At 39.3% G+C, this 12,407-nt stretch overlaps 1 protein-coding gene across 1 annotated transcript in view; it reads left to right on the top strand.

Annotated features, from left to right (window-relative positions):
• The window catches only part of LOC119572904 (tyrosine-protein kinase RYK-like), a 97,212-nt gene that overhangs the window by 22,618 nt on the left and 62,187 nt on the right, over window positions 1–12,407 (top strand). Inside the window, exon 2 of the mRNA XM_037919854.1 lies at window positions 3,508–3,614. Within this exon, the coding sequence (XP_037775782.1) occupies window positions 3,508–3,614 (107 nt within the window). The remainder of the gene's footprint in view (window positions 1–3,507; window positions 3,615–12,407) is intronic.

The raw sequence follows: 12,407 nt of genomic DNA, 5'->3' as shown, positions 1-12,407 counted from the left end.
TCTTTTTTCCTTTTCTTTTCTTTTCTTTTCTTTTCTTTTCTTTTCTTTTCTTTTCTATTCTCTTTCTCTTTTCTCTTTCTCTTTCTCTTTCTCTTTCTCTTTCTCTTTCTTTTTTTTTCTTTTTCTTTCTTTTCTCTTCTTTTTTTCCTCTTTCTTTCTCTCTCAATCTTTCTGTATCTCTCTCTATCTATCTATCAGTTTTTTATCTATCTGACTTTATCCATCTGTAAGAGCATATTTCTCTGTATATCTGTTTACCTATCTATTTGTCTATCCATCTATCTATCTGTCTGTCTATCTGTTTGTCTCACCTTCTCTGTTTCTTTGTTTGTCTCACCTTCTCTGATTTTCTGCTTCTCTGTTTCTCTGCTTCTCTGCTTCTCTGTCTATCTGTTTGTCTATCTGTTTGTCTCACTTTCTCTGCTTGTCTCACTTTCTCTGTTTCTCACTTTCTCTGTTTCTCTGTTTCTCTGCTTCTCTGTTTCTCTGTTTCTCTGCTTCTCCGTTTCTCTCTCCCTCTCTCCCTCTCGGTCCCCAAGGAGATTGTGTCTTGATGTTAAATTGGCGTAAATTTCGGGTGACAAATGCAAGCAAATTTTCTCTTTTATTCTCCTATGGTTTCTGTTTTCTTTTATCCGCGGGTTTTATAGTACGGATTTCGTTAATATCAAATCTTATTTGGTTCGTCGGTTCTGTTTCTAAGATTCTCTCGCTTTCTCTTTCTCTTTCTCTTTCTCTTTTTCTTTTTCTTTCTCTCTCTCTCTTTTTCTTCTCTATCTCTTCTCTCTATCTCTTCTCTCTATCTCTCTCTCTTCTCTCTTCTCTCTTCTCTTTTCTCTCTCTCCTCTCTTTTTTCTCTCTCTCTCTCTTTTCTCTCTCTCCTCTCTCTTTCTCACCTCTCTCTCTCCCTCCCTCCCCCCTCCCTCCCCCTCTCCCTCCCTCCCCCTCTCCCCCTCTCCCTCTCTCCCTCTCTCCCTCTCTTTCTCCCCCCCTCTCTCTCTCTCTCTATCTCTCTCTTCTCTCTTCTCTTTTCTCTCTTCTCTCTTTTCTCTCTTTCCTCTCTTTTCTCTCTCTCCTCTCTCTTTCTCACCTCTCTCCTCTCCCTCCCTCCCCCCTCCCTCCCTCCCTCCCTCCCTCCCTCCCCCCTCCCTCCCTCTCTCCCTCTCTCCCTCCCTCCCTCTCTCCCTCTCTCTCCCTCCCTCTCTCCCTCTCTTTCTCTCTCTCTCTCTCTCTCTCTCTCTCGCTCTCTCTTCTTCACCCTCTCACTCATTGCCTCTCATAACACACATGATAACTGCATTACTTTTGTCCGCACACTCTCCCAGCAGAATCCTATTTCGAAAAGGATAATGCTGTTTCTCGTGTCTACACCATCCGAGAAAAATAATAATAAAAATAAAAAACAAAACAAAAAAAAAAACACGAGCAGGGAAAATGAATAATCATTATCGATTGTCAATTATTTCCATTATCATTATCATTGTCACAATATGATAGCATCACTTTTATCATCATAGGTCTGTAATGAACTTCATTGTCCTATTCCCATAGTCATAACCATTCCTAAGTCATCAACAGCATCACAGTCCAGTCATCATCATCGTCATCGTCATCTCATCTCATCTCATCGTCATCTCATCGTCATCATCATCGTCCCATAATCATTTACATTATTCCTCTGATTCATCATTATCACCAACATCCCAGATTCATCATCATTAACGTTAGCATGACCATCCTGTAATCGCCATCACCTTCACCATCACCCTCACCCATTATCACCATCATCTTCACCATCGTCATCACCTTCACCACCATCCTCCCATTATCATCATCCTCATCACAACCATCCCGTAATTAGCACCTTCATTAACACCAATCCATAATTACCTCCACCACCATAAGCTCCCATGACATAATCACCATCACCCCGATCATCATAATCATCATTCTCACCGTCACCATCATCCCACAATCATAATAATCAACACCATCATCATTGTAATTATCAGCCTTATCATCATCACCACCACCACCATCACCCTCGTAATCATTATCCTCTCCACCACTATTATCATCACCATCGCCATCATCATCACCATCACCACTACCACCCTCACCACCACCACCGTCACCATAATCACCACCCTCACCACCACCCTCACCACCACCCTCACCACCACCCTCACCACCACTATAACCAGCACCACCACCCTCACCACGCTCATCACCACCACCATCGCTGATCGACATTATCATCATCGTCGAAATAATCGCGATCGTGACCCCCCCTTACACCCCCCACCCCCCCATATGCGAACATTTAATTTTCACACAAATTTCTCCTCGGCGCTGAACATGGCTGTCTCCCACATCAACGGAGTAAACAAGAGTAGGCTATTTTTTTTTAATAATGAAATCTAGATATTTCTTCCCGACAAGATGGCTAGAACGGTATTTGGAATAATACCGGGGGTGTTTTCCTCGTGTGTGATTTTGTTATTGTTGTTTTTGTTGGTTTTGTTTGTTTTTTGTTGTTGTTGTTGTTGAAATCTGTTCTTTTTTCTTTCTTTCTTTCCTTCTTTCTCTCTCTCTCTCTTTTCTGTCTGTTTCTTCTGATTGTTCTTGTATGTTTTTTCTCTCTCCATATCGTCTTTTGATTTTTCTCCTTCTTCTTTTCTCTCTCTCTCTCTCTCTCTCTCTCTCTCTCTCTCTCTCTCTCTCTCTCTCTCTCTCTCTCTCTCTCTCTTCTTCTCTCTCTTCTTCTTCTTCTTCTTCTTCTTCTTCTTCTTCTTCTTCTGCTTCTTCTCTTTCCTCCTATGGTTCCATTTCTTTTACTGTTCATTTGAGACTTTTTTTTTATCTATCTATTTCCTTTTTCCTCTGTTTCTCTTCACCCTATCGTCTATTACAACCATTTTCTTCAACTTTATCTTCATTTTCCTCTTCCTCTCCTTCTTCCTCTTTTATCTCGTATCGTTAGTCATATCTACTTTTTTTTTTTTTCCTTATTTCATCCCCAATTTCTGTTTCTTTTTTCTTTGCCGTATTATCCATCCTTCTCTCCCTTTCTCCCTATTCCAACCTCTTCCCTCTCTCCCTTCCTATTCCTCTTGCCTCCCTTATACCTCCTACGGTCTCCCTTCACCTTCCCTCTCTCCTTCCCTCCCTCCTTCCCTCCCTCCTTCCCTCCCTCCTTCCCTCTCTCCTTCCCTCCCTCCTTCCCTCTCTTACCCCTCAATTCTTCTCTTTCCCCCTGTTCTGCCTCTTTCTCTCTGACTCTGTTTCCCGTCTCCATTTCTCTCCAGTCTTCCCTCCAGTCTACCCTCCCTTCTTCCCTCCCTTTTCCTCCCTTTCCTCCTCCCTCCCTCCCTTTCCCTCCCTTTCCCTCCATCCCTTCTCCCTCCCTCCCTCCCTCCCTTCCCTCCTTTCCCTCCCTCCCTCCATCCCTCCCTTTCCCTGCCCCCGCCGTTTTCCCTGTAAAACTGACTCCGTTTCCCGTTGCAGATGCAGTACATGGCTCACATAGAGTATGACAACGGGGAGGCCATGGCGCTTCCACAGCTCAACATCTCCAACAAAGGGGTCGTACCTATAAGACCAGAGACCTTCAAGTAAGTTTTTCTTTTTTTTCTTTTCTTTTCTTTTCTTTTCTTTTCTTTCTCTTTTTTTTGTGTGTGATTTTTTTTTTTTATTGTCTTTGTTTATAACGGGAGTTTTTTTTTCTCCTTTACATTCGCTGAACTTTTTTTTTCTTTTCATAATTGCGTCTTTTCTTGTATATGGTTTCTTTTTCTGTTGTGTCTTATGTGCGTTGTGTGTAGACTCTGTTGTTATTCTTCATTAAGCAATTTGTAAGTACGGTTTCCTTTTATTAATCCTTCCCCACTATATTAAAAAAAAAAAAGAGAGAGAGAAAAAAAATAAGGATTACGTGCGTTCTCCCTTGCCTTCCTCCTCTCCCCTGAGAATAAAAAGTCAACAAACTCTTCCTTTCTGGTGCTTCAGGGAGTAGTTTATGGCTCTAAGGTGTGTAATGTACTCCCTTAGTGTAGTACGTGTACAAGGTGCTACACTAACCCCTCCGCTCGGCAAGGCTGTAACAGCTGCACTGCGGAATTTATGGGTTTTACTGCGCTTTTCATAGTTCATCTCTGTTTATTTACACGTAGTCATGGTTACATTCCTGTGGTGAAGGTAGATGTATTTGTTCTTGTACAGGGTATAGATTGGTATTATGTAGTAGATGTAGTTGTGAAAGTAAGGAGAAATAGTGTGTGTGTGTGTGTGTGTGTAAATATGTATATCAATGTGTTTATATGTATGTGTTTATATATTTTATCAATGTTTATATGTATGTTTTATATATATATATATATTATATACATATATATATATATATATATATATATATCTATATAGATATTATATATAATTATACATATTACATATACATATAATATATATATTATATAATATTATTATATATTTTATATATATATATATTTTATATATAATATATATATACATAATATATATACATTATTATAAAACACATATATTTAGATAGATACGTACATAGATGCATATATATAGTTATATATACATATATATATACATATATATATACATATGTGCGCACACACATATATATAGATAGATACGTACATAGATGCATATATATAGTTATATATACATATATCTGTATATTTGTGTATTGTGATATTTTATGTATGTGTATGTATGTATGTTGTATGTATCTATGTATGTATGTATTAAAACACATAGAGAGTATAGTAGATTAGATATGATAAAATAATAGATATAAGAAACATACATAAAGATTTTACATTATATTAAAATATATAATATATATAGTTAATATATATATATATAAATATCATATTATATATCATATATATATATATGATAGAGAGATAAGATAGATATAGATAGATATATAGAGATATATAGAGATATATACAACACTAGACATACAGACAACAGACATAATACAGAATACATAAAAATGACGACATATATACATAAAGGGAGATGAGGTAATATAGATAGAGATGTACAAGACAACAGAGGATAGAGACAGATACATAAGTAGAGAGAGGATATGGGGAGATAAGAAATAAAGGTGAGAGAGTATTAGTAGAGAGATGGAGAGAGAGAGACATAGAGATAGACAGACTGACAGACGGGTAGATATGAACAGACAGTATGAGAGAAAGCTGTTTTAATGATGTACAGTACAAGTACACTGCATTGTGATGAACAGATATACTAGAGAAGATAACATTGATATTGTACTAAAATGATTAACGTACATCATTGTAGTGCTTTATAAACTTATAGACATGGAAATCTAATTTGCATATATGCATACATACAATATCATTACCTATTTCATTATTATCATTTGAATTATGGACCAGTTAACGGGGGAGATTCATACAGTGAGCGACCGACCGAGAGAGATAGGAGAGAGTGGGGGGGAGACAGGAGAGAGAGAGAGAAAGAGAGAGAGACTGAGATTGAGAGAGAGACTGAGAGAGAGACTGAGAGAGAGACTGAGAGAGAGAGACTGGGAGAGAGATTGGGGAGAGAGACAGAGACAGAGACAGAGACAGAGAGAGGAGAGAGAGAAGTAAAGCGAGGGAGAAGGAAAGAGACAGAGACAGAGACAGACACACAGACAGACATATACGTATGTGTGTGTATATATATATATATGTTAATATATATAAATAATTATATATATATATCATATATGTGTTGTGTGTGTGTGTGTGTTGTGTTGTGTGTGGTGGTGTGTGTGTTGTGTGGTGTGTGTGTGTATCATTTATATACATATGGTTAATGTTTATACATATGATATTTATACATATATACATATAGATATATATATATTTATATACATATATACATATATATTTATAAATATGCATATATACATATATATTTATATATATATATATATACATATATATTTATTTATACATATATATCTTCTTCTTTTAACGGTAGGTTCATGTCTGAGCCGCCGTGGTCACAGCATGATACTTAATTGTAGTTTTCATGTTGTGATGCTCTTGGAGTGAGTACGTGGTAGGGTCCCCAGTTCCTTTCCACGGAGAGTGCCGGTGGTACCTTTTAGGTAATCATTCTCTCTATTTATCTGGGCTTGGGACCAGCACTGACTTAGGCTGGCTTGGCCACCCAGTGGCTAGGTAGGCAATCAAGGTGAAGCTCCTTGCCCAAGGGAACAACGCGGCGGTCGGTGACTCGAACCCTCGAATTCAGATTGCCGTCGTGACAGTCTTGAGTCCGACGCTCTAACCATTCGGCCACCGCGGCCTTGACGATCATGGGCTTCCATGATTTTTACTTAGCAATTTAGAGCGGTGGTTTGCCATTGCCTTCCGCCCGGTGTTTTTATCGAGTCGCCATCTCTATTTACCCGGCACTGACTTGAGCTATACATATATATACATATATATATATATATATATATATATATATATATATATATATATATATATATATATTATATTATATTATATTATATTATATATATATAAACAAATGAAATAAATAAACAAATAAATAGATAAATAAATATACATCATATACATACATACATACATATATATGTATGTATATATGTATATATATTTATAAATATATATGCATATATATGTATGAATAAATATATATGTATATATATATGTATGAATAAATAAATATAAATATATATATATATAATTATATATATATATATTTATTTATTATTTATTTATTCATACATATATATATACATATATATTTATTCATCATATATATGCATATATATTTATAAATATATATACATATATACATATCTATATATGTATGTATGTATGTATATGATGTATATTTATTTATCTATTTATTTGTTTATTTATTTCATTTGTTTATATATATATATATTATATATATATATATATATATATATATATAATATATATATATATATATTATATATATATAAATATATATATATATATATATATATATATATAATATAATATAATATAATATAATATAATATAATATAATATAATATATATATATATAAATTTTCTATACACATATACCCAGAGAGAGAGAGAGAGAGAGAGAGAGGGAGAGAGAGAGAGAGAGAGAGAGAGAGAGAGAGAGAGAGAGAGAGAGAGAGAGAGAGAGAGAGAGAGAGAGAGAGAATTTAGAATGTTAATCTCACACACCCCAACATGAAAGTGCGTGCACTCGATTCCCGAACCCAGGCACAAGCAGCACATCCCAGGCAATAAGCAGAGGCCGCCACCGGGTGCCTCAGCCTCCACGCAAGCGGCAATAACATGCAGCTTTTATGGCCCCAAAACCCAAGCCCATTGCAAAGAGTTGATAATAACAATGATGATAGTAATTGTGATGATGGCAGGGGGAAAAAAATCTATATGTGTGTATATATATATTAGATGGGGAAAAAATATATATATTTATATTACCATAATCGTAACACTAACGGTTTATGGAATCCATTAAGAGGATGGGATGACCACTGCGCTTGGTATGTTATAGAAAAGATAATGGTGTTTTTTTTTTTTCTCTCTCTCTTTCCCTTTATTTTAATGGAGCTCCTATTGCAATCGCCATTATTTCCGGCGCTGACATTCTCATTATCTCAATTATTTCTATGACTGTCAGAATGGGACTTCTTTCAATTGTTCTCATCATCGTTGTTACCGAAATTGCTGTTTTATTGTTGGCATGGCTATTAGTGCTGTAATTGCTTTCATTATTATTATCATTATTATTGATAATGATAGCATTATTATCATTGTTATTACTGTTAATACTATCATCATTTTATTATTATTATTGTTTTATATTTCTTATTATTGATATTATCATTATTATTATCACCACTACTGTTAATTATATTATTATTGTTATTGTTGTTATTATTATCATCATAATTGTTGTGTGTTCGTGTGATAAAAGAGGATAATGCCGTGTTCGAATCCTCGCATTTGGACCTCGACAAGAAATTCCTCCATAATCCTGTTTTTGTCGTTCTATGATTATTTATTTACCTTCTCTTTCTCCTTCTCTTATTCTCTCCTGCTCTCCTCCTCTCTTCCCTTCCTTCCTCCTTCTATTCTTCCTTTCTTATCTTCTCTCTCTTACTCCTTCCTTCTTCATCCTCCGTTCTTCTTTCCAGACTCCTGGTCCTAATCCTCTTTCCTCCTTCTCTTGATTCTCCTCTCGTTTCTTCCTCCATTCCTTCCTTTCTACCCCTTCGTCCTTCCCTCTCCCTCCCCTCCTCTTTCTTCCATCTTCCTCCCCTTTTCCTCTCCTCCCTTTCCCTCCCCTTTTCCTCCTCTCCTCCCTCTTCATCCTTTCCTTTTCCCCCTCTTCCTCCCACTTCCCCCTCCCCTCCCCCCTCCCCCTCCCTCAGAACCCCATCTTCCCCTCCCCTTCCCTTTCTCCTTCCCCTCCCCTCCTCTCTTCCTCCCATCTTCCTCCCCTCCCCTTTCCCATTCCCCCTCTCCCCCCTCCCCCTCCCTCAGAACCCCATCTTCCTCTCCCCTTCCTCCTCTCCCTCCCCTGTCTCCCCCCTCCCCCTTTCCTCCCCATCTTCCTCCCCCCCTCCCCCCTCCCCCTCCCCCAGAACCCCCCATGATGAGCGTGGGAAGAAATTGCTTTCGGTTGAAATCTGAGCAACATCAGCTTGGCGAGCGAGGATGCTTCCATCACCATGGGCGTGCATTCCTCCGCTCTGCTTGGGCGTGCGGGCGTGCGACCTCCCTTCATTCATGTTTTTTTTTTATTATTATTATTCATCCATTTATTCGTTAATCTATTCGTGTGTTTATTATTATTATTATTATTATTATTATTATTCCTTCATTCATTCGTTGGTTCGTTAGATGAGTCGGTGGGTGGGTGGGAAGGCCAGTCTTTTTTTTATTTTTTATTTTATTTTTTTTTTTTGTTCTTCATGTTTTCACTCATTCATTCATTATTTCCTCCCTTTAGTCTTTCATTCGGTTCATTTTTTTCTCAAATTTTCACTTTTTTTTTTAAGTTTGCCTGCATTGTGCTGCAAGTGTTTAAGGGGGAAAAGGGGAGAAGCAGGGGAAGGGGAAGAGAAGGAAGGGAGGGGAAGAGAAAAAAGAGGAAAAAAAAAAGATAGAAGAAGAAGAGAAGAAGAAAGAAGAATGAAAGAAGACGAGCACGAAGAGACGACGAAGAAGAAAGAGAGGCAGAGCCGAAGCAGAGTGATAGAATGAGAAGCCGACGAAGAGGAAGAAAGAGTAAGAAACAATAAGAAGAAGAAGAAGTCAGTACAGGAAGACGAAGAAAAAAGACGCAGAAGAAGAGACAGACGAAGAAGGAAGCAGAAGCAGCATAAGCATGCAGAAGGAGCAAGCACTGCGACGAAGAAGAAGAAGTAGAAGCAGAGGCCGGAGAAGCAAGAAGCAGAATAGGAAAAAGAAGCGAAACAAGATAGAAGAAGAAAAGAAGAAAGAGGAGGGAATAAGAAGCCACCAAGAAAAAAAGGCAAGACGAAGAAGGAAAGAAGAAGAAGAAGAAGAGGAAGAAGGAAAGAGAAGAGGAAGAAAAGCTGAAGAAAGAGAAGAAAGAAGTAAAGAAAAGCAAAAGAAGCAAGAAGCAAGAGACAGAAGAAGATTGAAAGAAGAAAGATAGAAGAAGAAGAAAGAGGGCAGAAGGAATAAGAAGAAGAAGAGAAGAAGGAAGAAGAAGACGAGATCAGAGAAGAAGAAGAGGAAGAAGGAAAGAAGGAAGAAGACGACGAAGAGGAAGAGCGAAGAAGAAAGACGAGAAGAAGAAGAGACGAATAAGAAGAGTCAATCCGATGACGCATATTCAGAATCTTACACTCCGTGCCCCAGCATAAGAATCCTAGGAAGTAAGCCTACTCACTGTGTACTCACGCCTGCTCCGTAACCATAGACTCATCCGTTTACGTAATCCCTCCCTCCTCGCCTCGTCAGCCTCGCCTCCTCATCCTTTCCCTCCCTTTCTCTTCATCTTCATCCTTCTTTCATCTGTCTCTATCATCTGCTTCTCGCTCTGTTCCTATTGTCGTTCTGTTTCATTCCCTCCATTTATTCTTCCTCTTTTTTCCTATTCCTTCCCCCTCTATTCCCTCCGTCCATTCAATTTTCTTTTGTCATTATCCATTCCTTCTCATCGTCTCTCTTCTTGTTCTTTCTTTCTCTCCTTCTTATTCCTTCTGATCCTGATTCTTCTTAATCTTTCCTTCTCTGCTTATCATTCTATTCCCTTCATTCCTCTCTTCCTTTCTCTCTTCCTTTCTCTCATTCACTTTCACTTCCAAAGTTGAGATTTCAAAATCCTCTTTAATCTCCCTCCATTCCCTCTTTTCTTCATCTCTTCTCTTATTCCCCATCCCTATCTTTCCTTTATCACCTTCTCACCCTTTCCTTCGTTCATTTCTCTCTTTTCTTTCATCTCTCTTCTCATTCCCCATCCTTCCCATCTCTCCTTTTTAATACACTTTATTCCCCTCTCTCTTGCTTCTGCGTTCGCTCCGCCTCCCAGGACAGGGTTTGCAAAGTCCCCTTCTCCCTCGTTCTCTCCCCCTTTCTTTTATCTTCTCTCTCTCTCTCTCTCTCTCTCTCTCTCTCTCTCTCTCTTCTCTCTCTCTCTCTCTCTCTCTCTCTCTCTCTCTCTCTCTCTCTCTCTCTCTCTCTCTCTCTCTCTCTCTCTCTCTCTCTCTCTTTTCATCCTTCCCACCCTCCCCTTCTCTCCCTTCCCACGTTTATTCTCCTCTTCCCTTATTCCGCGTTCGCTCGCCTCCCCCAGCGGAGTTCGCGAAATCCCTTTCTCCCTCGCTCTCTCTCATTCCTTCATCCTCTCTCTCCTCCTCCCTCTCTTCTTTTCTCTCCCTTCTCCTTTCTCTCCTCCTCTCTCTCCCTTCTCTCCTTTGTCTCCTCCTCTCTTTCCTCCTCTCTCTCCCTCTTCTCCTCCTTTCCCTCCTCTCTCTCTCCCTTTCCTCCTCCTTTCCCTCCTCTCCTCTCTCCCTTTCCTCCTCCTCTCTCTCCGTTCCCTCATTTCCTCTCCTCTCTTCCCGTTATTCCGCGTTCGCCCCGCCTCCCCCAGCGGAGTTCGCCAAAGCAGCCAGGGACTGACCCGGCGCCCTCGCCCTGCATAAAACCCCTACTTATGATTTGCTGTTCATCCGCCGCTGAGCCAACGCGGGATGCGGACCCCGGACCAGGAAGGCCTTGCGAATCACGCCCACCGCACGCCCCGCGGCTTATGCTCTGCTAATTGGAAGGTTTATTTGATGGTAACTCTCGTGGGATGGTTTTTGGGAGGTCGATGGTTCATGGGATGAGGGAAGGGAAGCTGGCGTGGGGGGGGGGGGGGGGTCGGCTGCCGAGATGCCTGGGCTCGGGAAGGGGTTTCGGTTCTGTCTGGGGTTGGCGGTGAGGCATACATGCATACATACATACATGCATACACATGTATACATACATCCATACATACATACATGCATACATACATGCATACATACATGCATACATACATGCATACATACATACATACATACATACATGCATGCATGCATGCATGCATGCATGCATACACATAAATACATACATACATGCATATATATACATATACATATACATATACATATATATACATATACATATGCATACATATATTATTATATACATCCATACATATACATACATACATACATACATACATACATACAGACAGACAGACAGACACACATATCGACAGACAGAAAGACAGATCCCTCGTATGGCGTTCATTCCTTTTTTAAATCTCTTATATAAGTCTTCTCTTTCATCGTCTTCACCTGAGACTTAAAATGGGAATTTCCTCAATTACTTTTAAGCTTTTTAAGACTAAATAAAAAGTTTTTTTTTTCCCCGGATTAAATAAAAAGTTTGAATTAGGAAAACTCCTCGTTTTCCTTGCCGCTTTCTTGTTCTTTACCCCCTCTATTCTGTTTCCTTCTTATTTCCCCCTCCTCCTCCTCTTCCATCTTCTCCTCCTCCTCTTCTTCCATCTTCTCCTCCTCCTCATCCTCTTCCTCCTCTTCTTCCTCCTCTTTCTACTCATCTTCCTCTTCCTCTTCCTCCTCTTCCTCCTCCTCTTCCTCCTCTTCCTCCTCCTCTTCCTCCTCCTCTTCCTCCCCTCCTCCTCCTCATCTCATCCTCATCTTTCCTCTCTCCTCCTTCTCCTCCTCCTCCTCTTCCTCCTCCTCCTCCTCCTCCTTTTATTATCTATTCCCTCTTATCCTCCTTGAATAGGGAATCGTTATCTCCCAAGAATATCAAACATCT

This window comes from Penaeus monodon, chromosome 5, assembly GCF_015228065.2.
Source record: "Penaeus monodon isolate SGIC_2016 chromosome 5, NSTDA_Pmon_1, whole genome shotgun sequence".
Lineage (NCBI taxonomy): Eukaryota > Metazoa > Arthropoda > Malacostraca > Decapoda > Penaeidae > Penaeus > Penaeus monodon.
This window is presented reverse-complemented; position numbering and strand designations above follow the sequence as displayed.